This window comes from Molothrus ater, chromosome 27 (genome assembly GCF_012460135.2).
Source record: "Molothrus ater isolate BHLD 08-10-18 breed brown headed cowbird chromosome 27, BPBGC_Mater_1.1, whole genome shotgun sequence".
Lineage (NCBI taxonomy): Eukaryota > Metazoa > Chordata > Aves > Passeriformes > Icteridae > Molothrus > Molothrus ater.
The window spans coordinates 4,485,856-4,513,547 of NC_050504.2; the positions used below are offsets into that span (position 1 = coordinate 4,485,856).

At 54.7% G+C, this 27,692-nt stretch overlaps 3 protein-coding genes across 5 annotated transcripts in view; 2 read left to right on the forward strand and 1 right to left on the reverse strand.

The window, feature by feature from the left end:
* MAP3K3 (mitogen-activated protein kinase kinase kinase 3) overlaps nucleotides 1–7,566 on the forward strand; it is a 32,915-nt gene extending 25,349 nt beyond the window's left edge. The window contains exons 15-17 of the mRNA XM_036399024.2: nucleotides 56–185; nucleotides 882–1,059; nucleotides 3,527–7,566. Of these exons, the coding sequence (XP_036254917.1) occupies nucleotides 56–185; nucleotides 882–1,059; nucleotides 3,527–3,755 (537 nt within the window). The 3' untranslated portion in view covers nucleotides 3,756–7,566. The remainder of the gene's footprint in view (nucleotides 1–55; nucleotides 186–881; nucleotides 1,060–3,526) is intronic.
* A 2,229-nt stretch (nucleotides 7,567–9,795) lies between these two features.
* Nucleotides 9,796–21,194, reverse strand: LIMD2 (LIM domain containing 2). 3 transcript variants are annotated; one of them, XM_036399082.2, is made up of 5 exons: nucleotides 20,992–21,194; nucleotides 13,200–13,310; nucleotides 11,491–11,535; nucleotides 10,933–11,072; nucleotides 9,796–10,485 (listed from the first exon to the last, which is right to left on the reverse strand). In XM_036399082.2, the coding sequence occupies exons 2-5, from the start codon at nucleotides 13,248–13,250 to the stop codon at nucleotides 10,326–10,328; spliced, it is 396 nt and encodes a 131-aa protein (XP_036254975.1). In that variant the 5' UTR covers nucleotides 13,251–13,310; nucleotides 20,992–21,194; the 3' UTR covers nucleotides 9,796–10,325. The 3 variants fall into 3 exon arrangements, with proteins under 3 accessions (XP_036254975.1, XP_036254974.1, XP_036254976.1); XM_036399081.2 differs by having other exon boundaries at nucleotides 13,200–13,345; nucleotides 20,992–21,193; XM_036399083.2 differs by having other exon boundaries at nucleotides 13,209–13,345; nucleotides 20,992–21,191.
* A 1,711-nt stretch (nucleotides 21,195–22,905) lies between these two features.
* On the forward strand, nucleotides 22,906–27,690 carry LOC118696753 (E3 ubiquitin-protein ligase RNF113A-like). Its single transcript, XM_036399065.2, has 10 exons — nucleotides 22,906–23,026; nucleotides 23,407–23,483; nucleotides 23,583–23,687; nucleotides 24,229–24,336; nucleotides 24,610–24,719; nucleotides 24,893–24,999; nucleotides 25,508–25,597; nucleotides 26,187–26,280; nucleotides 27,055–27,161; nucleotides 27,554–27,690. Exons 1-10 carry the CDS (start codon nucleotides 22,927–22,929, stop codon nucleotides 27,631–27,633), a joined length of 978 nt encoding a protein of 325 aa, XP_036254958.1. The 5' UTR covers nucleotides 22,906–22,926; the 3' UTR covers nucleotides 27,634–27,690.
* The last annotated feature ends 2 nt before the right edge of the window (nucleotides 27,691–27,692 follow it).

Genomic DNA, 27,692 nt, shown 5'->3' on the forward strand with positions numbered 1-27,692 from the left:
CAGGGTCTGTGCTCTGTCACCTCTTGGCCAAGTCTTTCCCTTTGCTTCGTGGCAGGGGTCAGTGAAGGACCAGCTGAAGGCGTACGGGGCCCTGACGGAGAACGTCACCCGCAAATACACGCGGCAGATCCTCGAGGGCGTCTCCTACCTGCACAGCAACATGATCGTGCACAGGGACATCAAGGGTGAGAGCAGGGGCAGGCCAAGAGAGCTTCCCCAGCACAAGAGCTCCAAGTTTGAGAGCAGAAGGGTTTCGTGTGGGCACGTCCCAGATAATGGTAACAATGGGGTTCTTGATTTCGTCGCAGTTTTGGAGGAAGAATTGGTTTTGGGGTCTAAACCTCAGTTTGTGTCCACATAAAAGCTAAGCTCCAAAGTTTGCTTTTTCCCTGGTGCTTCGTGTTCAGGACCAAGTGGAGATTGACTTGTTTATTGTAGGAGTTCAAAGGGGTTTAATTAGCTACATCTGTTACCCAGCTGACCAGAAAGCAATGCTTGCACTCCCAAAGCAGCATCCCAATAAAATCCTTCTCTACACAGCTCTGTTCTCTCTCAGCCCTTGGCCTGGGGGCCCTGCTAGGCTGGTTGAGCTGTTTACAGGCACTGTAACAATGCTGGTGCTGACTCAGCTCTCATTTCCCTCCCCCCTTCACTTCCTTGTGTTTTTCCCTGAAGTTTTTCCCATTTACAGCCATTAGCAATTGGCTTGTCTACAACCTGAATTAAAGAAATGATGTTTAGCAGGTCACCTGAGGCTTAATGGGGAAAGAGCCATACCGTGAGCACGGGTATTTGTGCTTGGATCTCGTTCTGTAGGCTGCAGATCCAACAGCTGGATCTCATGAAAACAGCTGTCTTGGTGTTTTTCTGCTTCTGTCCAGGTGCCAATATTCTCCGTGACTCTGCTGGGAACGTGAAGCTGGGGGACTTTGGGGCCAGCAAAAGGCTGCAGACAATCTGCATGTCGGGGACAGGCATCCGCTCCGTCACGGGCACCCCGTACTGGATGAGCCCGGAGGTGATCAGCGGCGAGGGCTACGGCAGGAAGGCAGACGTGTGGTGAGCCCCTCATTGCTGCCCACAGATCTCTGCACACACACACAGCAGCACCTTCTGCCATCTGAGCATCCAGGTTCACACCTTGTCTGGATGAAAAGTTGAAAGAAAATTGAAGCCGCTGGTTTGAATTCAAGACATAATCTTCTGCCAGCTGTGCTTCGCGGTGTTAACACCCAGCAACTCATTTCGTTTTTCAGGAGCAGTTTCCACTCATTCCTCACTCAAACTGATCGCTGGGTTTTTTTTGCTTTCTGGCTGGTGCAATGTTTTCATCCTTCTCATGCTCTCAGGCACTTGGTGGAATTCCTGGGGTGTCCTATGGAGGACCAGGAATTGGGATGAAGATCCTTGTGGGTCCCTTCCAACACAGGAGACTCTGTGATTCTATGATATCCCTTAGAAGAGCAACTGAAGGTTGTCTAGGGAAAGCCCATTCATTCAGATATAAAATGAGAGTTATGCTTAAAATGTACTGGAGATTAATAGAATTTTAGCCTTAAAGGAAAGATGCTCGAACCTGGAATAACAGAAAAGATCCAGGTCAGATCAGAGGTGATCTGCATGAATGGAAACTGTAGCTGTGCTATTATTGGCATAGCCAAGGAGCAGCCTCTCTCAAAAGAGCAAAATGGTCCTGTGCCAAAATGTTAATTTTGGGGGCCTTAAAAAGGTGAGATTATAAAACTTAAGTAAACAACAGGGACAAAAGGTCTGGTTGTGCCTCCACAGTAAAGCAGGACCTGTTTCCTGTACAAGCAGCAAGTGGAAACACAGCTGAAACTTGTCTTGTCTGCAAAGAGTTAAGTCCTGCAGACTCTCCCGTTTGGGATGCTTGGGGAGAGAGTGGAGCACGTGCCCTTCCCCCTGGGCTGGTGCAGTTGTGGATTTCCTCTTGGTGCTGACATTGGTCCATTCCCATCAAAGAGTTGCTGCCATTGGCCAGACTCCAGTTCCTACAATCCCAATCATTATTTTGGGGGGGTCAGAATTTTCCAGTGCAGCACTTGGTCCCAGGGTGGATGTGTATGGCCCAGAGGCTCAGAAACGTAACAAATCCATCCACCTGGCTCTGTGCCACTGCTGCAGGCCCCTCTCCAGTTTTCTTTTTCCTAAATAGCAGAATATGTGAGCTATTTGTTATTGCTGGAGTGACTTGACATGAAAAACATTCCTGCTGTTTGCTGAATATCTTAAAGAAACCGGATCTGCTTAAACGGTATAAATCAGTCTAAACAATAATATATCCCTGCTTGCTTTTGAGCAAACCCCCAGCACTTCAGCACACATGGTTTGCATTTTCTGTACTCTCTTCTAGTAAGCCTGAAATGGCTGGAAAACTGTAAAATTTTCACGTTGGATTTCAGACCTTGTCAAGAAATCAGTTCTTGCATATTCACTGCATTTAATTCCTTTCCTTCTTGTCTTGGCAGTTGATGCAAGTCTGCCTCTCAACATCCTTTTCCTTGCATTTCACCTCAAAAGAAGGTTTAGTTTTAAGGTAGAGGAGGCAGTTTTGCCTTTTTAATGTAAATACGTGATAAAACCACAGGATTGGATATTAAAAACTCACTAATGGCTTTTACTCGATCTGTGGCCTGGAGGAAGCAATTAATCTTTTGAATAAACCCCAACCAGTGCGGTGCTACAGCAGCCATCTTCCCTGGGAAGGTGTTGGAGTCACGTTGCCTCAGAAAGGTGGCTCAGCCATGTCCCCAGAATCCCATCCTTGCCCTGAAGTAGCCTGCAGAGCCCCATTAACTTTACAAGGAATTTTTCCTTAAGGTAATGATGCATCTGTCCCACAGGGATTTAACTTACTGCCTTCCCACTTGGGAACTGTTACGACTCCAATTATTTTTTGAGTGATGCTTGGTTTCTTGTGGAGATATTATTAGGTTATTTTTTTCCCAACGTGGGCATTTTGAGGCTGTGACTGAAGAGGGATTTTGCTGAAATGGCTTTGTGGGGTCAACAAGCTCTGATTCACTGAACCTTGAGTGTTAGAAAGTCTGTTAGACTGTTTGTTAAAAAGAACTGCTAAGTTCTACCTTGCAACTCAGCAAGTTGAGCCTCTGAGCAGGCTGGTCCAGTGGAAGGTGGTTGGAACAGGGGGTTGGAGCAGGATGGTCTTGAAGGTCCCTTCCAACCCAACCCTTGCTGTGACTCTGTGATTCTCCAAGTGCCTTTGAGGTACAACAGAAGCAGCAGCACCTGGAGGACCAGCAAGGTCAGATGGTGCCCTCAGGGACGTCCTGCTGGCACCTCTTGTCCCCTGATAACACAAATGTTCCCTGAGAGGAGGATTTGAGCAAAGGGGAGCAGGACATGTGGCACTTTCCTGGCACGGGAAAAGCAGCTGTTGGCAGCTCTCCCCCAGGAGCATTCCCAGAGCCGCTGGGGAGCTCTCCCTGAACTCTGGGCATCACTGAGAGAATTCTCATTTGGTTTTTCCCTGTCTGCTTTCCAGGAGCCTGGGCTGCACCGTGGTGGAGATGCTGACAGAGAAGCCCCCCTGGGCAGAGTACGAAGCCATGGCAGCGATCTTCAAAATCGCCACGCAGCCCACCAACCCCCAGCTGCCCTCGCACATATCAGAACATTGCCGGGACTTCCTAAAGCAGATCTTTGTGGAAGCCAGGCACAGACCCTCTGCTGAAGAGCTGCTCAGACACCAGTTTGCACAGCTCCAGTACTGAATTACCTCCCTTGGCTCGCAGCTCCTGCCGGGCTCTCCGTGCCCTGTCTCGTCCAGTTGCAACTGCCCCGTTGTGGTGCTGCATCTTCAAAATGCCAACTCAGCCAGGCCCGGTCCTTTGGGAAGTTCTGCCAAGGAACTGAGGGTCTGCTCTCGTGCCTGATTCCTTCGTGTGCTGGGCTGATGTTCGTGCTGCCGACAGCTGCCCACGCAGAGCTGCGTTTTTGCCCCAGATTTTGTTACCTGGCTGTGACCCTGCAGCTGGCTGCGTGTTTTCTGCAGGAAGGGGAATCTGACAAGTGTCGTCACTGGTTGAACATAGGAGAAATCTGAACCCATGTGGGAGCTGGAAGAGCTCCTCTCTGTCCAAAACAGAAACATGCACCAGCCTCCAGCTCTGCCTGGGGGAGCCCCTGGTTTTCCCCTCCTGGGGCTCCAGAGGCATCTCCAGTACCTGAATCCAGCAAAAAGCCATGTGTCATGTCCACTATAGTATGGTATATTTTTCTTCTTGAGTATTCAGCATCTGAAGGTGTTCAGAAGATACTGATTCAAAAGTATGTGAATAGTGTTATTTTATAATGAACCCGTGGATTTGGGGCTGGGGGTGAGGGAGTTCTTTCCAGCTAAATGTCAGGATAATCAGAGAAGTTTCAGCAGAATGCAATCACTCCAGGGCCTGAGGGAAGGGCTCTCCCATTCACGTTGGAAAATCTGGAGCTAGGTTTGACCTGTCCCAGCATTTGGACAGTGCCACTTAGTTGGTGTCACACCAAACAAATCTGTGCTCCTGCTTCCTCTCTCTGGGGCTGCTGGGTCCAAACAAAACCCCTCTGGAAGGGAATTCCATGGAATTCAGCTTCCTCTTGCATCTGTCTCTTGGCTGGTAACTTTGTACCATCCTTTTAACCAAAGATAATCCATCTGGTGCCCAGGAAATTACTTCAGAGTTTGAGCACATGGCCTAATGGAAAACTGAGGGTTTCTTGGGGAGAATTACCTGGACACTTGTATTGTGCACAGGGAGCTGGAATCAAGCTCAGCTTTGCCGTGCATTGTTTGAATTACAGGTGTGCAAGTGATCGTTTAAGAGTTCCATAAAAATGCTATGGCCTAACTTAAATAAGCTTTTGTAGGACTCAAGTCAAACAGGGAACCTCAGACAACATTTAAAATGGTAGCAAATATCTAAAAATTACCTGGAGATCCCCATGCAGGTACCAGCAAAGCATATCCAAGTGATTGTGCACTTGGAACACAGCACAGGTCAGAGGACTGAGGTCCTGATGGCCTCAAATCCTCAGTGCTGATTTGGGCACTAATAATCTTTATTTCACTCGTGAAAGACCAGCAGTTTTTAAGTGCTGGGGATTCATGGAGTGATTGTAAGTTATCTCTGAGAAATTAAGCTAAGAAAAGCAAATGTTAATTAACTAAAATATTGCTTTATAGGGCAACACTGAAGGTGTTCTGCTCTTGAATTGGAAACCATATTAAGGTTCCACACACCTCCACACTTCTCCCCCATAAAAAATTGAAAATTGCTTCATAATGCAGTAAAAATAAGTTTTTAAGTGAATACTAATAGCAGGATAAGGGAAGTTTTAATGAAACCAAGCTCCTTCAACACATGAAAAATACTGTGTTGAATTAAAAGAGGAAAAAAAAGAACCCTAAAAGCCCCTACGAACCAAAAGTCCTGAAAAGCTTTAACAATATGAAATGTTTTTTCTGTGCCAAACCCAGAGCAAAGTGTAGCCAATAAAAACTGGTGTTGGTTTTCTCTCCAGGCTCCCTGCACTGCTCCAAGGATGCACTGTCCCACTTGTGGGCACTTAGGGGATCCCTTTTATGAAAGCCCTTGTTCCATAATTTATTTAATTCTAGTGAGAGCACTTCAACTGATCTTTTCCCAGCCAGGAACTTGACTCCAAGTTGTCCAGGCCCTTGGCCTGGCTTCTGGCCTGCACTTCACTGTTGCCATGAGGGGAGGTGAGGCTGTGACTCGGAGCTGGGGAGCTTTTCACCACTCTGCTGGGAGTGTGGGACCATCCCTGCAGTCTGCATGACAAAAGGAGGGGGGTCAGCACCAGCTCTTCAAGCCTTGCATCCTAAATATACCAAAGATTGGAGTCTTCATCCCCTGCCCATCACCTGCAGGAATCAGGAGCACCATGACATCTGCATCCCTCTGTCCTTGGCTTGTCCTCACCAAATCCAGACCTTCTCCCTTGGTTTTTCCCTTGCTGTCCCACGTGCTGTGATCTGGGAGAGAACAGGGCGTGAGGAAAGGGCAGAACTTCTGTCGAAGCACCTCAATCCTCAGGAGCTGTCGTGGCTTTTACCTCACCCGCATCCCGGGAGGCGCTTCCAGAGCAGAGCAGAGCAGGAGCAGCCAGGACTGACGATGGCTCAGGGCTGTCCCCAGAGCTCAGAGCCCTTCCCTGGGCTGGCTGTGCCTCCTCTGTGCCAAACCCCTGCATCCCAGCCTGCCAGGGAGCAGCACCCCCTGTACAGTGACAGAGAACACGGGGCCAGCTCGGACTGGCGCGTTCGGCACAGGAACAAGCCAAAGCATTGCCTGTATGTTTGGAGATGCACTTTTATGAATGTAGTTTATATCGCTCTTTTTTAGCTCTTTTTACATCATGTAAACGGTGATGCCTCATTTTAATTTTTTTTTTTTTTTTAATTTATATCGTAAAAGATCATATTTGGTGATTTTTATATATATCGACTGTTACGGGGTGGGGGGGAGGTGGGGAAATAAATTTGACGCCTTTATGAATTTAAAAAGGAAAAAAAGCAGCTGGTTTTGCAGAGAATTTGCTGATGGTTTATAATGAGTAGAGCCGAGCCAAAATGCCTCTTTGTTTCCTCACAGCCCTCTTGATTATGGAAAAGGAAGATCTGGATTCCTGAGTCCACTGCTCTGATTAAAAACTTGGGGCTGACATTGGGCTTTTAACAGCCCTGGCAGCAAAAGAGTTTCAAGTAGACAGAAATGTAATTATACCTCAGAATTGAATTAAATCTGGCCTCTTTATCCTGGCAGACTAGGAAAAAACTGGGAATAAACTCATTTGGGGAAGAGTGGAGGAGGAGTGCCAGGCTGACAATAAGCTATTGTGTCAGTTCCAAATGTCATGTTGGATTTCCTGCTGTTCCTTCCAGGGAAGGATATATAGGGAATATTGAGTATTGGGGTCCCTGATGGAAAGTGCTGCAGAAATGGAGAATATTCTGTTTGACAAAGAATTTCTTATCAGAGTCCCAGTGTCCTGAAATGGTTAAAACTAATCAGAAAAATGTCCAAGATTCCCATTGGAGAGGAACTTGGGGGAATGTGGCTGTCCCTGAGGCAGTGAGGAAACAAAGCAGTGACATTTTGGTCTTGGTGTGACGATTCTGTGCATTCCAGGTTATTTGCTTGTTCTCCAGAAAATCCCATCTTCGCCCATTCTGTGGCAGTTAGGTTGCATCAATTTGGATGGGGTTTTGGGGTGATTTTTTTGCCTAATTTGGAATAATATTCCAAAGGTCTGGAAGCTGCTCCAAAGAGTCCCCATTGGCACCAGTTACCAGCACAGACTGACCAGGAGGGGAGAGGCAGGTGTGCCAGGAGCAGTTCAAAAAGGGAGAAAAGGATTTTGTTATCACCATAAGTGATGCAAAGCAGGGAGAAAGGGCTTTAACCTGGACTGTGCAGAAGACCTTGACCCAGTAGTCTCTATTTACCGACCGGGGGCTTGCAGTGCAAAGCCAGGCCAATGTATCATTTTATTTACAATAAAATTATCATTTATATGAAAGTCTGTTTTGGTCACTGTCCTTTTAAAAAGCAAAAATTTGGAGAAGGGAAGCCTCTGTGTTTCAGACAAGTGGATGATACTGTGAGCTCCCTTCCAGAAATGGAGCTTCCCAGCTGAAGTGGAGGAATCTGGATGTCTTGCACTGACAGTTCCAGTGTTTTGAGAGAATTTGCTGCCCCTGAGTAGGGCAGGAGAATGGGTAACCACATCTCCAAATACTTCCAGGTTATTTTTTTTTTCAGCTTGCTGTGTTAGGACAAACCAAAATAGTGCTGCTATAAAATGCATCTGTTCTCCTTGCTGAAAGGCTGATTTTTTTCCTGTTCATGCAGCTTCTCTCTGCATTGTCACTGTCACTCAATCAGTGTTTGGGTGCCACTCTGGCCCTTGAGGAGCTGGCCTCCCCACAAGCAGCCTCCAGTCACCTTTTCCTGGGATGTAACGCTGGAATATTCGTCAGTGTAAAATGTGAGCAGATCAGAGAGGGAGGAAGCAGCTGATGCAGTAGAAACCCTGCCCATGAACCAAGCACAGATGAGACCCATCAGGTGCAGTTGTCTCAGACCAGAAATGTCTCCTGGAACCAGAACAAACCTGACACCCCCCGTGTGTCAGAGCCCCCAGCTCCTGCCTTTGCCAAAGGAGGAGCTCGGCAGCTCTCTGTTACCTTCACTTTGAGGAGGTTCTTCCCAAAGAGGGAGGAGGAGGGAAGGAAAGGTCATTATTTCTCTGGTTTAATGTTCTCTTTCTGACTGAAAACCCAACCTTAAAAACCTGGGGGTTCCATGCTTCCCTACCTCCTTAAAATCCTCCTGCATTGTTAAAATGCTGCTTGTCAGCAGCCTGGGAGCTGAGGGAATGGGAAGTGAGGCCTGCCAGAGGCAGGAAGTGGAACTGAGGGCTCTGCTTTCATTTTCTGAGCCTTCTGAAGAAGGAAGGGGCCAGGGAAGGGGCCCCAAGCCTGCAGCATCACAGCCCCTCAGCAGGGCTGCTCAGGGGTGGCTCTTTTGGGGTGTAAATCCCAAAAGCCCCCGGAGAGCCTTGCCAGGGTCTGTGTGCACAGTCCCTGTGGTGGCTGCGTGTCCCAGGAGCCCTTTGAAAAGACATTGAGTGGAAAGGAGAATGAACTTGTCTGACATCAGGCTTTGGTCACTCAGCCAGTGCTGTCCCCAAAATCAGATGTCACTGTGACCATGAGGTATCTCCACTGTGGGGCTTCTGCCTGGCTGTGGGTGCACACCTGAGCCCCAGCAGGGCTGTACTGAGCAGGGGGAGCACCACAGAGACTCCCATTTCTTCCTCCTCTGGGCTACCCATCCCCATCTTCCTCCCTCTTTCATTTTTATCTCCTGTTTCCATGGCTGTGTTTGGCTTCTCCCAGACAGGACGTGCTCGGCAGAGCTGATGGGATCAGGCAGGGATGTTGATATCACAGGCTGCTGCTCTATGTGGGGGCTCTGAAAAGCTCAATTCCTGTAGAATTTGAAAGACAAATTGGGGTTCCTGAGCACAGCTGTACAAAGTGTGCCTGGAGGAAAGAGGTAAATAATAATTAAAACCAGACTCATCCACGTTCTCTGGTTTTCCTGCACTGGTGTCTCCAGCCTGGCAGGGCTTGCTGGGCTCATTATTTGTAGGGCCTGTGGTGTCCAAAGCAGGGGGTTGGAAGTGGGGTGATCCCAGGGCAGACCTGTGAGGCCACCCCAGCACTGACCCCATCCTGCCCCTGGCAGAGCCACTGAGGGACAGGGCATGATGGGGAGGGGAGAGCGTGAGACACATCGGGGCAAAGGGGTGGATCTGGTCCTAGGGGATCCCCAGGCTGGTGGATGCCTTTTGAGGGTGCTCTGGGCCCCATTTGGAAGCTGGTGGAAGGTTCCAGCTGGGCTGTGCAGCTCACAGGGCAAGACCCATGTGGAATCTGAAATGCTGGTTCAGTTCCCAAAAACCTGGGGGCTCCAGCGGGGCTTCTGGTGAGGGGCCTGCACCCTGGCCCCCTCTGCCTACTCCTCATGGTGTGCAGGAGCCCTCTGGGCACTCCCCAAAGAAGGGAGGGCAGCCTCTTCCCCTTCCCTGCCTCCCCTTTCCCCCAGCCTCACTGACACACAGGTACCCAGGAATGTTTCCCTGATCCCACAAGGACACAAGCTATTTCCACACTGCCTGGGCAGCAAGAGGCAGACCTGAGCACCTCCCCAGGCCCCTGGGAACACAGGACAGGACAGGGAGGGCTGGGAAACCTTGTATTACAAAAATAAAGGCGCGCAGGGCGAAGCTGCCGCGAGGCTCCAGCGCAGAACGTACCAGTGGAAGGCAAATATAAAAAACAGACACTGTGAAACCTTAAGGCTGAACCATCCCAGCTGAACTGAGCTGATGTAAACCAGGGACCCTCCTCATCCAGAGCCCCAGCAGTGCAGGGCTGGTGTGGCTGGGAGCTCTGCAGTGGCTCAAAGGCTGGAGAAGCCCCCAGCTCATCCCTTTTCCATGGTGACAAGGCCTGAAATGGATCAACAGGGCTGGGGGTCCCATGGGGGGCATTGCTTCTGCTCTGATCTCACTGGGCAGAGGGGTCTGGGGGCTGCACCCCGCTCACCTCTGCCCTGTCCTCACAGCCTGCAGGACCCCTCTGAGCACCCCCAAAGAGGGGCTCCCCCTCTCCCCCTCGCCCCTGGCCCAGGTCCTGCTCTACATCAGCTCAGTTCTCCCGGCTCAGCTCCTCCGGCTCTGCGGGGCTCCGGGGGCGGGGCTGGCCCCGCTCACGCCGACTTGGGGCCGCTCTCCACCTCCTTGTGCACCCACAGCTCCTTGTGCTGCCTGCGCCCGAAGCCTTCGTCGTAGTTGCCTTTACTCTTGAAGAGCTGCTGGAAGTGGGGCTTGCAGTAGAACTCCCCGTGGAGCGCGGCGTAGCTGCCCAGGCTGGGGAGGGAGGGCAGGGTTAGCAGGCAGGGACACTGGGGAAACTGGGGGGGCTTGGGGACACCGGGACAGCAGAGGGGACAACATGCAGGAGGGGACCCTTAGGGCCAACAGCTCCCTCCCACCAGCAGAGGCTGTTGGGGGCTGCTGTGAGTAGAGATGGGGGGTCCCAGAGGAGCTCAGCTTGGCCCTGAGTCCTCTAGAAGGAGGCTCTGGCTCAGCTCCGTGTTCCCCTGGGGCTGCTCTCAAGGGGAACCTCTCTCCTTCCATACCAGGTAGGGTTTAGCTGGGCCCAGGTGTGCAGATAAACCTTTGCTTTGCTGTGATGGGTGGGCTGGGGGGCTTTGGCTACTGTCAAGGGAGGGGTTGTAATGGGAGGGACTATTTGGGAGGGTCTCTGCAGAGCTGCAGTGGCACCTGTCCCAGCACAGGGACAGCCTGGCTCACCTGAGCTTGGTGTGGCAGTGCTTGCAGCAGAAGCAGGAGTTGTGGAAGACGAATTTGTCGGCCACCAGGCGCTCCATGGGGTACACGGTTTTCTGGCAGGCAGTGCACATCTCCTTCACCTGCGCCTTCAGGCTGAAGGACTGGCCAAGGGCAGAGCAAAGGGACACAGAGGATGAGGAAGGAGTTTGGGACAACCTGGACCCCTCCACTGGACCCCTCCACTGCCCCCTCCCTGCCCTCCATTCACCGGAGCACTGGGGAGCAGGAGGCAGCCCCATCTCCCTCACCCTCCCCAGGCCACTCCACTGATGCTGGGCTGGGTGGGAGCTTGGCCCGGGGGCTTTTGGCCCTTCCACCCTTGCCAAGATGGCACAGAGCAGCTGGGGCTGCCCCTGGATCCCTGGCAGTGCCCAAGGCCAGGCTGGACAGGGCTTGGAGCAGCCTGGGGCAGTGGAAGGTGTCCCTGCCATGGCAGGGGTGGCACTGGGTGGGCTCTGAGGTCCATTCCACCCCAGGCCATTCTGGGATGAGTCTATGGTGTAGCAAAAGCAAAGGTACCTTGGAGCGCTGCACTGTGCTGCCTCCTGAGCTGCTTTTGGCCTCCTAAAAAGGGAAGGAGAAAGCAAAATGAGAGCTTGGCACAAGACCCTGACCAAACCCCTCTGTACCTGCACCTGCAAACCATCACCTGTGACCCACGCACCTCCACACAGCAGCTCTGCTCCTGCCCCTGGGAGGGGGTAATTAACTCCCCTTGCTGAGGTGCACAGGGCTCAGGGGGAAATGCTGCCCTGTGGGTGCTTGCCCAGGCTCAGGGGGCAGTGGCCCCTTCCCCCTGGGCACAGCTGGGTGCCCCTCGCTGTCCCAGAGCCTCCTGGGGCCAAGGTTTTGTTTCCAGTTCCTCTTCTTCCCTTCAGCCCTCGCAGTGGGGCTGTGCAGGAAACGAGATGCACAACCCTGGGGGTGTGGAGAGGGCACAGGAGGGCACGGGGCACAGGAGGGCACGGGGCAGAGCTCTGAGCTCTGGGGCTGCTGCAGCTCAGGGGCACAGCCCCAAGCGCTGAGCAGCCCCTACCTGTGCCCCAGGTTTCAGGGCAGGTTCTCTGTGCATCGAGTCCCTGCAGCTGCAACAGCTCAACCCTTCCAAATCTCCCCTCACCAGTGCACATCCTGCACCCACCCCACACCTGCTGGGTCCTGACAGCCACCCCAGCAGTTCCACCCTCCTGGGCACTGATGGAAGTGCTCTCTCCTTCCCAAAGCCGGGATCCAAGGGCACTCCAGCAAGGTGACCAGCCAGGGCTGGCTCGTCCCCCTCCTGCCTTGTTCCCAAGGTCAGGGCAGTGTGACCCCAGGACATCCCCCCAGGATGTCACCCAGTTTGGCTCTGCCTGCCCAGCACTGCCCCTCTCTGCCCCAGGCTGATCCCCACCCCCTGTTCCTCCTGCCCTGTCCTTCCCCATCGTTTCTCCTTTGTATTTTGGGAAACAGTTTGTCCGAGGGAGGCACAGGAAGCTCTCCCCTCACTGAGCTGCCTCCTCAGAGGTTTCCCAGCTGCTCTCACTGCCTGAGGTCAGGGACATGATTTTGTGATTTTCCTCCCAGTCCCACGAGGCTGGAAGCAGGAGCCAAAGTCAACAGTGGGCCATGGGCAGGAGGAGGCTCAGGCTGTGTAAAACCAGTTGCATCCCTTGGCACTGGGAGAACAACCACAGCTGCTCTCCTGGGGTTAGGGTTTAATGTGCTGTTTCCAGGCTCAGCTGACCAGAGCTGAGGAAAAGCTGCCTCTCTGGAGCTGAGACATCCGTTCCCAAGGCTGCAGCAGCCCAGGGCTGCTGTCACTTCTCGGCAGCCTCCTGGCCAGCCAGGCACACTCTCCATTCCATATCTGATAGATCTTCCCTCGGGGAAGGGCCGTATCCTGTCCCAGCAGGAGATGTTCTTGAACCTTTATGTTTTTCCATCTCCAATCACTCCAGCTCCAAAGCTCTCAATTGTGATCACGGAAAGCCATGGAAACACAAACAAACAGACAGCAGCTCCAGGAGCTGTGGATGGAGCAGAGCCTGAGGCTGGCGTCCAGTGTGCTCAGCAAACAGCACCTTCTGCTGGAACATTCGTGTCCCCAGTTCTGCTCTTTGAGTAGCTGTGGCTGTGCCTTTGATCACCCTAAAGTGTCAGGTCAGGAACGCAGCTTCTGTGTACAGCCCTCCCCCCTGAGAACCCAAACCCAGCTGAAATTCCCATACAAACCCCAGGGTACAAACCTCACGTACATGAGCTGGGGCTGGGCTGGCTGCTCCCGTGGCCTGGAACATGGCTCCTTCCCCTTCTCCCTCTGTTTAATCCTCAGCTTGAAGGCTGTGGGTCGAGGTTCCCTGCAGAGGTGTCAAAGAGAGACCTCTTGCAACACCTGGAAAGGAAATGTCATGAGGAGTGGGGCTGGTTTCATCACCAAACCCAGCAGCTCTGCAGGAGCCGGGGTGCGCTCAAAGCTCCCTGCAGGGTCAGATCAGCCCTTCCCAGAGGCTGAGGCACAGGGAACTGGGTGGGAGATGCAGCTCTGGAATACTGTGATAGCAGCTGGAGGGTCTGGGGCTCTGAACGCCTGGAAGGTGATGGGATGGCTTCTACTCCAAAGCCATGAGTGGAAGCACCTGCCAGGCAATGACCACTGGCAGCAAGGCTGGTCCCGAACCAAGGCAGCAAAACCCCCGTGTTTCACTAATGCAGCCACTCAAGGACTGGTGTTGCTGGAGGAAGGAGTGTGGTTTTAGTCCAATTTTAGCCCAGAAAAGTCTTGCTGATCCCAGCTCAGCAGAGACAGTGATGGGGATTTTGTCTTCGGTGCCTTTAGGCTGAGCCCTTGTGATGTGCCTGGGAGGATGAGGCTGACAGGGCTGGGACCAGCACAGGAAAAAAACACCAGCATTGCAAATCACCCCTTTAGGTAAAAAAGAGCTAAAAAGGCACTGACAGCTCCTCAGGGGTTTTCCCCACCACACTTTACCCTCAAAACACCCGTGAAAGATGAGCCCCGGTTTGAATACAGAGGACAGAGCTGTGGGGCTGAGTGATGCTGCCAAGGGAGGAGCAGAGCAGAGAAAAGAAGGGGGAAGGGGTGGCTCTGCAATGATGGGGATGAGTTAGAGGCTGGAAAACCAGCACCTGCCTCTGCCTGGGGCTGCTTCCCTGTCTTACTGAACCCCCTTGGCCTCATAGTGCCACCCCAAAAACCTTCCTGCTGCCCAAGGACTGGGCTAGACACTGAGAAAGCCCCAGGGCAGAGACATCAGGGTGGAGGGCTTGGGGCAGGGGCATCTCCTCAATGCCCACCTCAGAGGGACATTTGCAAACATGTCCTGAGCTTTAGGGGGCTCTTTGGCTGCCAAACCCCCAGCAGGCCTGAGTTACATCAGCAAAGCACCTAAAATTCATGGCTGCTTTCAGAGCTGAAAGAGCATTTCCCCAGGTGCTGGGTGCCCCTCTCAGCCCTGCTTGCAAACGTTTCCCAGCCCCAGCTGAGGCCCAGCCCTGCTCTATCAGAATCATTTCCCGTCTCTCTGCGGTTTGGTTGTTATTTCCTGCTCTGAGCTTGCTCGCAGGCTGCTGCTGCTGCTGAACCCAGCATCTGCTGGGGGCCACCCCCACAGCCCCTCCCTGCCCCCATTCCTGGGACAGGACCTTCTCTTTGTGCTGCTGGGGTCTGTCAGGTCCTGCAGCCCAGCACAGACCCTGCAGGGAACATGAGGGACCCCAAAGACCTGGTGTCCCCACTCCACACACAGCTCTGACACAGATGCACAACCCTCCCCCTTTTCACCTGCTTTTCACCTTCACCCCAGCCTTTCTTACAAACATTTGTCCTCCCCCAGCTTCCTTTCCCTTGCAGCTCATCTTCCTCCCCTGTCCCACTTTCTTTCCCTGGGTTTTTCCAGACTCCCCACACCCCTGGTGCCCTTCCCCAGGAGCTGCTCCAGTGGAAGGTCCCTGCCCATGGCACAGGGGTGGGATGAGATGAGCTCTGAGGTCCCCCCAACCCAAACCATTCAGGGGTTCTCTGATAAACCCATTTTTACTTCCACCCACTCTTTGTTTCTCTGCTCCTCATGTGCCCAAATCCCTTTCCCTTCAATTCCACCCACTTATCCCCCCATGGCAGGATGTTTCCCACCCAGCCCCTCTGCCCTCTGTGCACAGACCCTCTGGTGCTTCCAGCCAGCCCCTCGCTGCAGCTGCTGCCCTTCAGCCTTCAAACCTCCTTCCTGCTGCAGGGCAGGAGGCAAGAGCAGAAATCTCAAAGGGGAAGGGTGTGCTGGGGTGATAAGGGAACCAGAACAAGTGAGAAACTGCAAGAGGGGCTCTTGGAGGCTCTTGGCTGCTGTCATGGCTCTTCCCAGGAGCACAGCTTGGGGCTGGGGCCCAAGGCAGCCACCAGCAGCCTCCAGGAGAGGGGGAATGTGGTGACACAGGCAGAGCCTAAGGACAAGCTGCCACACTGATGCTACAAAGCCTTCACAGGGGCTCAGGAAGCCTTGGGGCTCACTGGCTTTGAGGGGTGCAGCTGGCACACATGCCAAAGCCACAGCTGTGCCCACAGTGGAGACTGGCACCATAAATGCCAGATCTGACTGTCCCAAACCTCTGCTCCCTAAAGTCCTTAGTCACTTGCACAGCCTGGGAAGAGCAGGAGCGAGGACTGTCCTCCTGTCCAGGTCATGCCAGCAGTTTCAGGTTTTCAGCTCAGGACAAGGTGAGAGAACCCCTTTGCCTTCCAGCCTCTCTCATCCTGCCCCTTGCAGCAACCGATGGCTCCAAGCAGGGAGGAGTTTGAGGGGAGGAAGGCAACACTGCTCCATCACAGAGCTTTTCCCCAGCAGCCTCCTGCATCCCCTCGCACCTTCCTGCCTGACCCTGGGGCAGATGGAGGGAGAGGGAACATCTGGGGTGGCCCCAGGGCAGTCCCCAGCCTCAGCCTGCCTCTGACGGATCAGGTTTCCCGCAGCCAGGAGGGTGCAGGGAGCATTTCCCTGTTCCCTTCTCCAGAGGGGCCAGCAGGGCTGGATCCCAGTGTAGATCCAGTGCAGGCCCGGCCCGTTCCCGGTGCTGACCCAGTGCAGGCCCGGCCCGTTCCCGGTGCAGGCCCGGCAGGGCTGGATCCCGGTGCTGACCCGGCCCGTTCCCAGCCCATTCCCAATGCTGACCCGGCCCATTCCCAGCCCATTCCCGGTGCAGGACTGGCCCGTTCCCGGTGCTGACCCGGCCTGTTCCCAGCCCATTCCCGGTGCTGACCCGGCGGGGCTGGATCCCAATTCAGACCCAGCAGTTCCCGGCCCGGTGGGTCCCGACAGGGAAGGAGAGTGAGTGCAGAGGGCGAGGGGCCCCTCTCTGCCAGATGGTTCCCATTAGCAGCCCTGGGAAGGGTTTGTTTACTGCAGGGATCGCTGCTCCATTGCAGGAGGCTTCCCCAAAGGCAAAGCACAGCCTGGGGGATCCGGGCCCCCTTCCTCCTCCTCCTCCTCCATCCTCAAAGGACGTGGAGTGAGCCCAGAGCATGGAGAGGCTGCCAGGGCTTTCCCCAAGAAATCTTGGCCTGAGCTGGTGGCTGTGGGGATGGATGTCCATGAGATCCTGTGCAGGACCAGTGAAACCCACACACAGGCCAGCACTGACCCCCCAGCTCCACAGCCTTCATCCCTCTCTGCTGGCCAGTGTGGGAAGAGGTGAACAGGAGCTGGAAGAGCCTCTCCTGAGCCTGGGATCCCAAGGCTCAGTCTCTGCATTCTTGGGGTCTCACAGTTGACCCCACCATGAAGCCAAGCGTGGTGCAAAGCCAGCATCAAAGAGGCCAGGCCAGAGCCAGGCACAGCAGTGCCAGGGAAGGGATGGTGGAGCCAGCCCAGTGGCCACAGCTCCTGCTTCAGGCATGGAATCCCTTCATTCTGCTTCAGGTCCTGGCTCTTGTATGGCTTTGAGCCAGCCACTTGACCTCATGGTACTGGGGAGCCAGGGCAGGTCCCTGCTGGCTCAGCACAGGCTGGGGGACTTCAGGGAGGAGAATCCAGACATTTCTGGGGACACCCTTCCCCTGCTGGAGAGATCCCTGGGCCTGGCCCTGCCTCACCCCACGGCCAGGAGCCACCTTCCAGCAGCCTGCTCCACTCATCCCCTTTCTATCCACGTTCTGCCTCTTGAGAGGCTGCCAGTGGGCAGGAAATCTGCAGCCAAAATGCTGAGGGATGCTGACAAGGAATAGCTGTGGGGAGGAACAGGGCTGCCTTTGTCAGGGCAACAATGGGGGACCCACAGGAGTGAGGGGGAGCCCCAGGGAAGCCCCTGCCCACCCTCTGTCACTCTCATCCCTGCCTGCCCTGAGGAGGAGGTGCACAGCTCTGGAAGCACCAGGGGACTGGGCTGCTCCTTGCCCTGCCTCTCAGGGAGGGGCCCACAGGCCAGAAGGACCCTACTGGGCTTCACCTGCTTTCCAGAAGGAGAAACTGAGGCAGCCACTTCCTGGGACTGTGGCTGTGTTTAATGGCATCCATTAAAAATCATGATCTGAAGGGAGTCTCTGCTCCCTGGGATCTCCTGTCTTGCTGGGAGTTCAGATGGAGCAGAGGAGCACAGCAGGAATCCTGCCAGGAGGATGAGAAGAGGCTTTTCCAAGCAGAGGCAAACTTTCAGTAGCGCCAGACAAAAATTGCAGGTTGAGAGGTTCAGGCTGGACATCAGACAGAAATGCTTCACTGGGAGAAACCTTGGGAGCTCTGCAGAAGGGACTGATGAGGTGCAATTTCAACCTGCTGCAAACAAGCACCATAGGCAAACAGCTCATGGCTTCCCTGCCCTTGCCAGCTCTTTCCTAATCTCCTCCATAAACCATGCTCCACCTGGAAACATCACCCTGCTCTCCTACTCAAATGTACATTAGACATTAGTTCTTCTCCCATCATATTTTGCCTCTCAGAGGGATCCATAAGGAGTAACCACGTTCAGGAGAAGCAGATTCCCTTTAAGCAGTTCTCACCTGGTGGGCTCTCTGTTGCCACAGCCACCGTGGTGGCAAACAGGTGAGCTGGTCTGGCAGCTCCACACTGGGAGATCTCAGACCTTGGTATTCTGATACAAAACTCCAGCACCCCTGAAAACCTCTGGCCTGATGTTTTACATCCCTCCTTGCAGAAGAATCCAAGTGTCTTCCTTGCATTTTGCTCTCTTTTCCCCGTCTCTTTTCCTGTCTCCACCTAAAATAATCATTTCCTTGGGGCTCTATCACGAGGCCCTGTTGTTTCAGAAGTCATTTATCATATCCAAGGAAGACACTGAGCCAGCCTGACACAATCTGTGTTAAAACCACCCAGAATTTTATTCTGCTTCCCAACAGCACATCAGATTGCTCTTCCAGAACCTGGTCTAGAAACCAACCTTTCCTTGTGCTGCAGTTAATGGAGCTGTAATTGCCAGTAATTTCCTCCTTCCTCTAACACAACCTCTCCGTGCTGCCTTGGCTGATTTCCTCTTGTGGAATATCACCTGTTACTCACCAGACTCTGCAGTGGCATTTCCTGTGGTGGAGTTTCCATCCCTGGAGGGGTTTAAGGCACTTGGGGACATGGTTAGCAATGGCCTTGGCAGTGCTGCGGGAATGGCTGGACACTATGATTTACAGAACTTTCCCAGCCTGAAGGATTCTCTGATTCCATGGGATGAGCCCATCTCTTGGGCTTTGAGAGACCCCACAAAAAGCTTTTGCTGTTTCATCACCTGCAGATGCAGTAAGAGCAAGAGTGGGTCCAGTTGCAGGCACTCCAAAACACATCACAACTCCTTTCCACGGTCCCTGCCTCCACACGAGCCCTGCAAAAGCCACTGTTTGCTGTCCAAATGCAGATTGTATAAGAAGAAAACACGACCAAAATCATATTGGTAGTTAAATCTCTTCAAATACCATTCTTTTTGAGCTGCCTCAGCTATTTTCAGCCTTCATCTCTATCCTTCTTTTTAGTATCCAAGGTGCCATAGAGCCCAGGATAGGATCTGGTTCCCTGAAATCCACAAGATTGCAGTGGAGCAATGAGTGTGCCAGGAAAAGTAATCCCTGGAGAGGCACATCAGAGGATGCTGAGGCATCTTGCCACTGAAAACCCCGAGCTGGACATATGGAGAGGGTTATGGGCACACCACAGGAGTGAAAAACATGTCTAAAGTGTGCTTAACACTGATATTGCAATAATCCTTTTGTCCAGATTTAATGTTTTCCATCCCAGGGCTTTTGCTAAGAGCGAGGTAAGCGCTGCAACACCCCCAGATGGCAGATAAAAATGACTTAACTGGCAGGGAAAAGCAGACATGTCTTGGGGGGACATGGCAGCTGCCTGGCAAAACCCTGCAAGAGCTGAGGGCGGGAGAAAAGGAAAATAAAAACTTGATCACCCTCCAGGACCAGAGGGGTCGTTGAAGACTCCCAGGAATTACCCACTGAAGGAAACCAGAAGAGAAATTCCCTTCCCTAATGAGAAGCCTCCTGGGATTTTTGCTGACCAAAAAAAAGGTCAGGAACCTGGTTTTAAGCTGTTTAAGAATGAAGATGCATCCACCACTTAGCAAAGCCCAAGAGGTTGGTTCTGACAGATCCTCAGTTTGGAACTGGGAATTTGCTCCTTGTAGGACTCCCATTTAAAAAGGGACATGAACACTGGGGCTGTGTCAGGCTAGGCTTGGTCGATTGCCCTGCAATTATTTTGTAATCTACATTAATAATGCTGCAGATGTGCTACTCCTGGCCTTAAACACACAACAGCTCAGCTGAGGCACCAGATGTCTTCCCTGTGAGAGCCCTCACACGACGTCTTTGGTGGACAAAGCCCAGTTTTCAAGGCTGGATTAGCAGCTTTTCTTTTCAAAACTGTTACCCACACCATGAAAAAAAAAAAAACAGCAGAAAATTGATCATAAATATGATCTACAAGCTATCTTAGCTTGTTTGAAGTGATCCAAAGGGATTAGACAGATCAGGCTGGCTCAAAACACAGTAGTTACAGCACCAGACTGGGACTTGGGAGACCTGGGCTTGATTCCTAAATCTGCTGCTAATTTTGGGTGGCAGTGGATAAATAATTTCATTTTTTCTGTTCCCTTTTTCCCTCTCCCCTCGACAAAAACAGAGCTGCTCTCCTTTGTGAAGCCCTGGGAGATCCCTGGCTGTTAAGGGTTATGTCAGAGCCCAGGGCATTTGTGTTGTTATTAAATCTCACAGTCATGCAACAGCCTCCCCAGGGAAGTGATGAAAGACCTGTCGCTGGAAAGGTTTAAACGCAGCCTGGATGAGGCGGTAGGAGACACACATCGGGAATTGGCAGGCATTAACCAAGGGGGATAAGGCGGTCGGGATCTAACAGGTTTTTCTTCCATCTCTGCTTTTTCTGATCTGCTTAATAAAACGGATCTGTCCAGCCGCCCTCCGGCATGTACTGCAGCACACAACAAAGAGGGGACTACAGCCCGAGCGGGAACGTGAGCCCCCAGATACACCCCGAAATACGGCCCCACATACGCACCCCCGGAGCGGATCGGGCCAGCAGGGCCTGCTCGCCCCGCCGCTACCGGCCCCTCTCGCGGGGCTCCGCGGCCACGGGGAGCTGGCTCCGGTTCTGAGCCCCGATCCCCCTGCCCAGACCCCCCGGCCAGCTCCGGGGCTCCGCTTTTCCCCCGTTCCGAGCCCGAACCTCCTCCCGCTCCCCGAGGCCGAGCAGCTGCCGGTGCAGCGGGGCTGGGGGCGAGCCCGAGTGCGGGGCGGCTCCTGAGCAGCGCAGCCGCTCCCCGGGGCGCTCCCCGCTCCTCTCCATCCGCGCTCCTCTCCATCCCCGCTCCTCTCCAGCCCCGCTCCTCTCCATCCCTGCCTCTCGCTCCCCGCCTGCCGCTCTGCCTGCCCCGGCCCCCCCAGCCCGGTGTGCTCGGGAACCGGGACCCCCGGTGCGGGCGAGCCCCTCAGCCCCGCTCCCGGGGCCGGCATTGTCTCGCCGCCGCCGCCGCCTCCCGCCGCCCCCGAGCCGAGCTCACCGCCGAGCAGGAGGGTTCGCAGGGCGGGGCCGTGCCTGTGCCGTGCCCGGGGCTGTGCTGTGCCGTGCCCGGGGCTCTGTTGCCCGTGTCCCGCCGCAGAGGCCGCGGCCGTGCAGCGGAGCCGCTTCCTGCGCTCCCCGCGCCGGCTCCGAGCCCTTTTATCGCGGGGCCGCAGCAGCGATTGGCTCTCGGCGTCGAACCGGCTTCCAGCCGCTCGCTCCTTTGTGTGGAGCCAACCTCTAACCCCGAGCCTTCCCCGCTCCCCCGGCTCCCAGCTCCCTCTGCCTGGCCGTCCGCAGCCTCCCCGATCCCACAGCGCCGGCCCTGGGGCGACCCTTCTGCTTTCTGGCACGGGGTGCAATTACGCCCCCGCTAATTAGCTCCTCCAGCCTCTCTCCCATGAGCTGCGTGTGCAGATTGGCTTCGCCCCAAGCTTTGGACACGGCCTTGGGTTCTCTCCGCGTGGCACTCACCCACCCCTGTAAGGGATCCTGGAGCATCCCAAAGGATCCATCCTGCCCCCATAAGGGATCCTGGAGCATCCCAAAGGATCCATCCTGCCCCCATAAGGGATCCTGGAGCATCCCAAAGGATCCATCCTGACCCCTTAAGGGATCCTGGAGCATCCCAAAGGATCCATCCTGACCCCATAAGGGATCCTATAGCATCCCAAAGGATCCATCCCTCCAGCATCTGCAAAAGCCACATTTCCCACACCTCAGCCCATTGCTTGCATAGGAAGGATCTTATCAGGCAGCAGCAGGAAAGGAGGATTCCAGTGCTCCCCACTTGTCACCCTCCAGAGGGGTAAAACTGATGTGTGGTGGTTTCAGAAACCCAGGGTTTATTCCATGGAGAGCTGATGAGCCGAGCATGGGAGTGGTGGATCTGCCGGAGCAGGGTCCCAGAGCAAAAGCACTGCCTGGACTATAAAGGCAGCTTCCCATGGTGTTTGGAGGGCTGGGATTTCCCCACAAACAGGACAAAACATCAGGAATTAATATAAATATTAATAGTTAAAACCTGGAGGTGGTTTCACGCCAGCCAAGGAAGCTGGAATGGCCATGGATCAGGAGAAAGGCAGCAATAACTTATAGCTCTGAGGACTTTAAGCTCTCAAAGCCCTCCAATGGGCCATAAATGGAGGAAAATATACAATGGAGTGATGGGAATATCTTTGAAAATGATGATTCTGGAACAAATATTCTTGTTTGGCTCCTGAACACAGTGTGGTGCCACTGGAAAGAGCTAAACGCTGGCTGGAGGTGGCCCAAAGCCTGAGCCCAGCTGCAGAGACAGGTGTTCTGTGTGCAGTTTGCCTGTGATTCCCTGTACAAAAAACACGATTGAGGAATTCACGGGAGTGATTACTGGACAAGGAGACAGCAGTGATGTGATTTACCACCTCTGTCACTCTGCATTGCCCAAAGAGCATCGAGTGCAAATAAATGAGGAATTCCACTCCAGATGTGAGCCAGCAGTGGGACAGCCACACTGTAGAGAGGGGAGGGGGCTGTGCAGAGAACAGGGGCTGTGCAGAGAGCGGGGGCTGTACAGAAGGAAGGGGGCTGTGCAGAGAGCAGGGGGCTGTGCAGAGAACAGGGGCTGTACAGAAGGAAGGGGGCTGTACAGAAGGAAGGGGGCTGTGCAGAGAGCAGGGGGCTGTGCAGAGAACAGGGGCTGTACAGAAGGAAGGGGGCTGTGCAGAGAGCAGGGGCTGTGCAGAGAGCAGGGGCTGTGCAGAGAGCGGGGCTCAGAGCGCTCTCAGAGCGGGGCTCAGAGCTGGGCTCTGAGTTGGGCTCAGGGTCCAGAGCAGAACCCCCGGGACCCCCGGCCCCGCCCGGGGCGCTGAGTCCTCCGCGCCCGCAGGGGGCGCCGGCCGCCCCGGCCGCTCCGGCGCCGCTCTGTCCAGCGCCGCGGTCTCGGCGGCACAGGATGGCGGAGGAGAGCGGCGTCTGCAGCTTCGTGTTCAAGAAGCGGGTCCGGGCCGCGAGCAGCGGCCGGCGAAAACGGCCCGGCAGCGACCAGGAGCGGGGTGAGGGCTGGGGGACCCGGGCGGCGCGGGGAGCCGAGCTGGGGCGGTGCGGTGCAGCGGAGAGGCGAGGAAGGGCCTGGTGCCGCCCCCAGCGCTGCCCACACCGGGGCTGGGCCAGCCCGAGGGCGTGAGGGACCCCGGCAGTTGTGTCACAGGGATTTAGGTCGGCTATTAGGAGAAGGTTCTTCCCCTGGAAGGTGGTCGGACACTGCCCAGGCTCCCGGGGAACGGTCCCGGCCCCGAGGCTGCCCGAGCTCCGGGAGCATTTGGACAGCGCTCCCAGGGTGGGGCTGTTGGGTCTGCCTGGGTGTCCCCAGCCCGCCGGGGCCGGGGCTGCCTCAGGCCCGGGCCCTGCCCCTCACGCCCGGCTTTCCCCGCAGAGAGCAGCGGGGAGGAGGGCAGCACCGTGGTGCGCAAGGAGCGGCGGCGGGACACCGCCAACCCCATGATCCAGAAGGTAAGGGAGCTCCGAGGGGGCTCCTGCTCCATCCAGGGCTGCCTGCGGGGGCCTGCCGGGCTCAGCCAGGACAGCGCTGGAGCCTTTCCTCCCCCCCAGACCAGGCGCTGCGCGAGGGAGAGGCCGGAGTACGCGCCGAGCAGCAGCGAGGATGAGGATCCTGCCAAGGAGATCGGCGTCACCTACAAATCCACCAGGTCGGCGGTAAGGACAGGCAGCAGGGGGCCTGGGGTGTCAGCTCAGGTGGGGCTGGGGATCCCGCTCCTCACAGACAGAATCTGCCACTCTAAACATGGGATTGGACATTCTTTCTCATCAGTGCCCCTCCCTGTCCCCTCTTAATAGCCAAGCACCTTGTGCTGGGTTTACTCTGATAGTCCCTTCCTCCACGGGAGGCCATCACAGGTTGGCCTTTCCCTTTTAGAGGTGGGAGTTAAAACTCCAGGATGCCACTGGACTTTCCCAACACTGCAGAGATTTTTCAGGAGAGGGACCAGGTTTGCTCAACTGTTGGGTTTGTGTTTTCAGGGTTAGATCATCTTTGACTGATACCAAGGGAGGCAGCCTTTGGTTTGCCCAACCTTCTGGGGAGAATGAGAAGGGATGGGAGGAGGTGACAGCTTTGGCACTCTGCAAGCTTTTCTGTTCAGTTCTTGCTCTGTGACAACCCTTCAAGTAGACAGGAGCTCTCTGTCTTGTCCAGGTGTTCCCTCCACTCTTGCCACAAGTTTTCCTTGCTTTTCAGAAACCTGTTGGCCCAGAAGACATGGGAGCCACAGCAGTGTATGAACTGGACACAGAGAAGGAGAAGGATGCCCAGGCCATCTTTGAGCGCAGCCAGAAAATCCAGGAGGTGAGTCAGCCCTGCTCCTCAGGAACTCCTGCTCTGCAGCAGGAGAGCCTGTGCTCATCCCCTTCTGCACGCCAAGAAGAGTCAGAGTCTCATCTTCCCTACAAGTTCAAGGAGCCAGGAGTGCAACCTTTGCAAATAGGGGTTTTGTGCCTTTATTGGCATCTTGGTGTTAAGGAAGGCAAGGTGGGAAGGGAGACTGGTGTCAGAGTGGTGGCAATTGATTCATGTCATGAAGCTCTCCTGATCCTTAATGATCCCGTCTTGCTCTCCTAGGAGCTGAGAGGAAAGGAAGATGATAAAATTTACCGTGGCATTAACAACTACCAGAAGTATGTGAAGCCCAAGGACACATCGATGGGAAATGCCTCCTCAGGAATGGTGAGGTGGGTTGGGATGAGCCTCGGGGTCTGTGACCGCACCATCCCAAAGGCAGCGTCTGGGGCTGAACTCTGCTGTCACTGCCAGTTTCTGCCTGACCCGTGTGTTGTGTGGTTCTGGCCAGGGCCCTGCTCCAGGGCCACTCTGCAGCAGGGCTGAGCCTCTTTTCCCCCTTCAGGAAAGGCCCCATCCGTGCCCCGGAGCACCTGCGGGCCACGGTGCGCTGGGACTACCAGCCCGACATCTGCAAGGACTACAAGGAGACCGGGTTCTGCGGCTTCGGGGGTGAGTGCCCCGTGCTGCAGCTGAGCCCCAGGCATGCCAGGGCATCCAGTCCAGCTGTGACCCCGTGTTCGGGGTGCTGAGCCACTGCCCCTTCTGTGCAGAGCTGTTTGTGTAAGGCTGTCATTCGTGCCATCCCTTCTGAAAGCCCAGGGCCTCTCATTAGTGGTTATAGAATCCTGGAAGGGACCCTGGGATGTTCCAGTGACCCACATTCTTACAGGTATTGTGTGGACTCAGAGCATGTGAGGGATGGGTTTTCCTGTTCCTTATCCCACTTCCCATGTGCATAATTGCTGGAACTGTCCCTGTGGCACAGAGAGGATGATGCTCACAGCCTGCCAGCACTGAGGGATCCTGTACCTGCTCCAGGAGCTTAGTGCTGCCCTGGAGAAGGAGCAATCAGATTTCTCCTGCTGGGCAGAGCTTAGGCTGCCCTGGAATTAGGTGTCCTGGTAACACTCTGCCCTTGCAGCCTGTCTCTTATTTCCTCTTTCTCTGTGCTGCTCAGACAGCTGCAAGTTCCTGCACGACCGCTCGGACTACAAGCACGGCTGGCAGATCGAGCGGGAGCTGGACGAGGGCCGCTACGGCGTCAACGGTACTGGGGCCTCAGGGGACTCCTGCTGCAGGATCAGCTGGGGGGCAGCAAGCACTGACACTGCTGAGCAGAGCTGCTGCTTTCAGACAGCCCCTGGCTCTCTGGGAAGGAGAGCACTGCTGTGTGGAGCTGGGAGATGGGACTGTCTGTCCCCCTGATGCCCAGGGGGTGGGATGTCATTTGTCACTCAGTGTCCAGAGCTCAGGAGTGCTCAGGGCTCATGAGTGCTGCTGTGCCAATGGGGGCTATTCTCTGCTCAGCTGGAGCCAGAACTTGGTGGCAGCTGGTTTGGAAGACAATCTAAAAAACAGGAGGGGGCTGGAGGATGTTTCTCTTTATAGCAGTGAGTGGGTGAAGTAGAAAAGAATTTTCTCCTGAGATGAGCAACAGGCCTGCTGGCTCATTAGCCCTAATTATAGCAGAGTCCCACACGTGTTACTGACATCAGCAACACCCAGATGCCAGAGCTCCATTGTTTCCAGCAGATTGAATCCCACCTGCTGTGCTCTCCCCTTATTTATTATTTTGTGCCCCACACATGGGCTGGGCTGGCCTCTCACTCCACTCTGGTTCACTTTCTCTTCTGCAGATGATGAAAACTACGAGGTGAGCAGTGATGAGGAGGACATGCCTTTCAAATGCTTCATCTGCAGAGGTTCCTTCAAGAACCCTGTGGTCACCAAGTAAGTGTTTGTTTGGCACGAGCAGCCATGTGTGCTGTCAATGCAGCTCAGGAGTCACTCATTCACTATTGAGGCAAAGGCAAACCCAGCCCACAGGCTGTGGGTGGAACCTGCTCGTTGTCTGCCCTGGCTTTTGGGTGGGTGGGGGAATCCTGAGAGCCAGGGAGTCTCACAGCTGCATCTGGAGCATCCCCTTGGAAGGGATCTCAAGCATTTTTTAGATTTCCACAAATGCTGCCTCATTGCCTCATCTTTCCCCCTTAAGCTTGAGATTTTCTTTTCATGCCATCATTCCTCCTGGACACTGAACAGCAGCTGCACTGCCCAAGCAGAGAAATGTGTGCATGGGGAAGCCAGGAGCTTGGTGAGGATGAGGAGGAGGCTGAGGACAGCCCTGTCTCACTCTGAAGGCTGTCCTGTGTCTGGAAGAGCTCACTGGTGGCTCTGTGCTGTTGCTGCACATCAGTGAAGCGATGCTGAAACACCTTCCACGGGACAGGGATGGCTGCAGCTCACTTTTGCCTCCCTTGGGGACCATGGAGAGCTGTCAGGCAGGGGAAGGCGCTGCCCAGGGAGCTGGGAGAGCCCCCATCCCTGGGGAACAAGGACCAGCTGGCCATGGCACGCAGGGCTCTGGTTTGGGCGACAAGGTTGGACTCTGGGGGAGGTCATTCTCAACCTTGATGTTCCTGTGGCCAGCAGTGAGCAGTGTCTGACCCCAGGACGCAGTGGCTGTGTCTGGGGAGCTGCAGGGAGCTCCGTGTCTCCGTACAGGTGTCGGCACTACTTCTGTGAGAGCTGTGCCCTGCAGCACTACCGCAAATCCCAGCGCTGCTACGTCTGCGACAAGCAAACCAACGGGGTCTTCAACCCTGCCAAAGGTATTGGGCACCTGGGGAGACAGGGGCTGGGGGAGCACCTGAGCAGCAAAGGCACCAGCTCCTTGCAGTTCACAGCTCTTGGCTGCCAGCAGAGAGCAGGTTCTAGTGTCAGGAAATATTGAATCACAGATGCAACTTGAGCATCTGTGCTTGCCCAGGTGGGGAGCAAGTGGGGAGCAGAGGCAGCAGCTTGTGAGGTCATTAAAGCACTGAGGGAATGACTGCAACTGCTCCTGCCTGAACTCAGCCATCAGGGGTGGCTCCAAGCTGAGCCTCTGCAGGCCAGGGATTTTTGGTAGCTGCCCTGGTCCTGGGTGTTCACAGCACCTGGACCCCTGGCTCTGGGGCAGCCCCTGCACCTGGAGCCTCACTGTGCCCGTTCTGTTTTTCAGAGCTCATGGCAAAACTGGAAAAACACAAAGGGGAAGAAGAAGAAGAGCAACAATCAGACCAAGAAGGGGATCCACAGTAGCAGAACACATTTTGTACATAACTTAATAAAGCCCTGTTTGTAAGACTTCCTAACAAACC

Bases quoted from the DNA above. Each gene is read 5' to 3' on its own strand.
- LIMD2 (XM_036399082.2), bottom strand. From the start codon at position 13,250: ATGTTCCAGGCCACGGGAGCAGCCAGCCCAGCCCCAGCTCATGTACGT. The intron at 11,073-11,490 runs GTACCTTTGCTT...GCCCTTGGCCAG, and splicing joins GCACAGTGCAGCGCTCCAAG to TCCTTCAGCCTGAAGGCGCA. The intron at 10,486-10,932 runs GTGAGCCAGGCT...CTCCCTCCCCAG, and splicing joins CACTGCCACACCAAGCTCAG to CCTGGGCAGCTACGCCGCGC.
- LOC118696753 (XM_036399065.2), top strand. From the start codon at position 22,927: ATGGCGGAGGAGAGCGGCGTCTGCAGCTTCGTGTTCAAGAAGCGGGTC. The intron at 23,688-24,228 runs GTAAGGACAGGC...CTTGCTTTTCAG, and splicing joins ACAAATCCACCAGGTCGGCG to AAACCTGTTGGCCCAGAAGA. The intron at 24,720-24,892 runs GTGGGTTGGGAT...TTCCCCCTTCAG, and splicing joins GCCTCCTCAGGAATGGTGAG to GAAAGGCCCCATCCGTGCCC.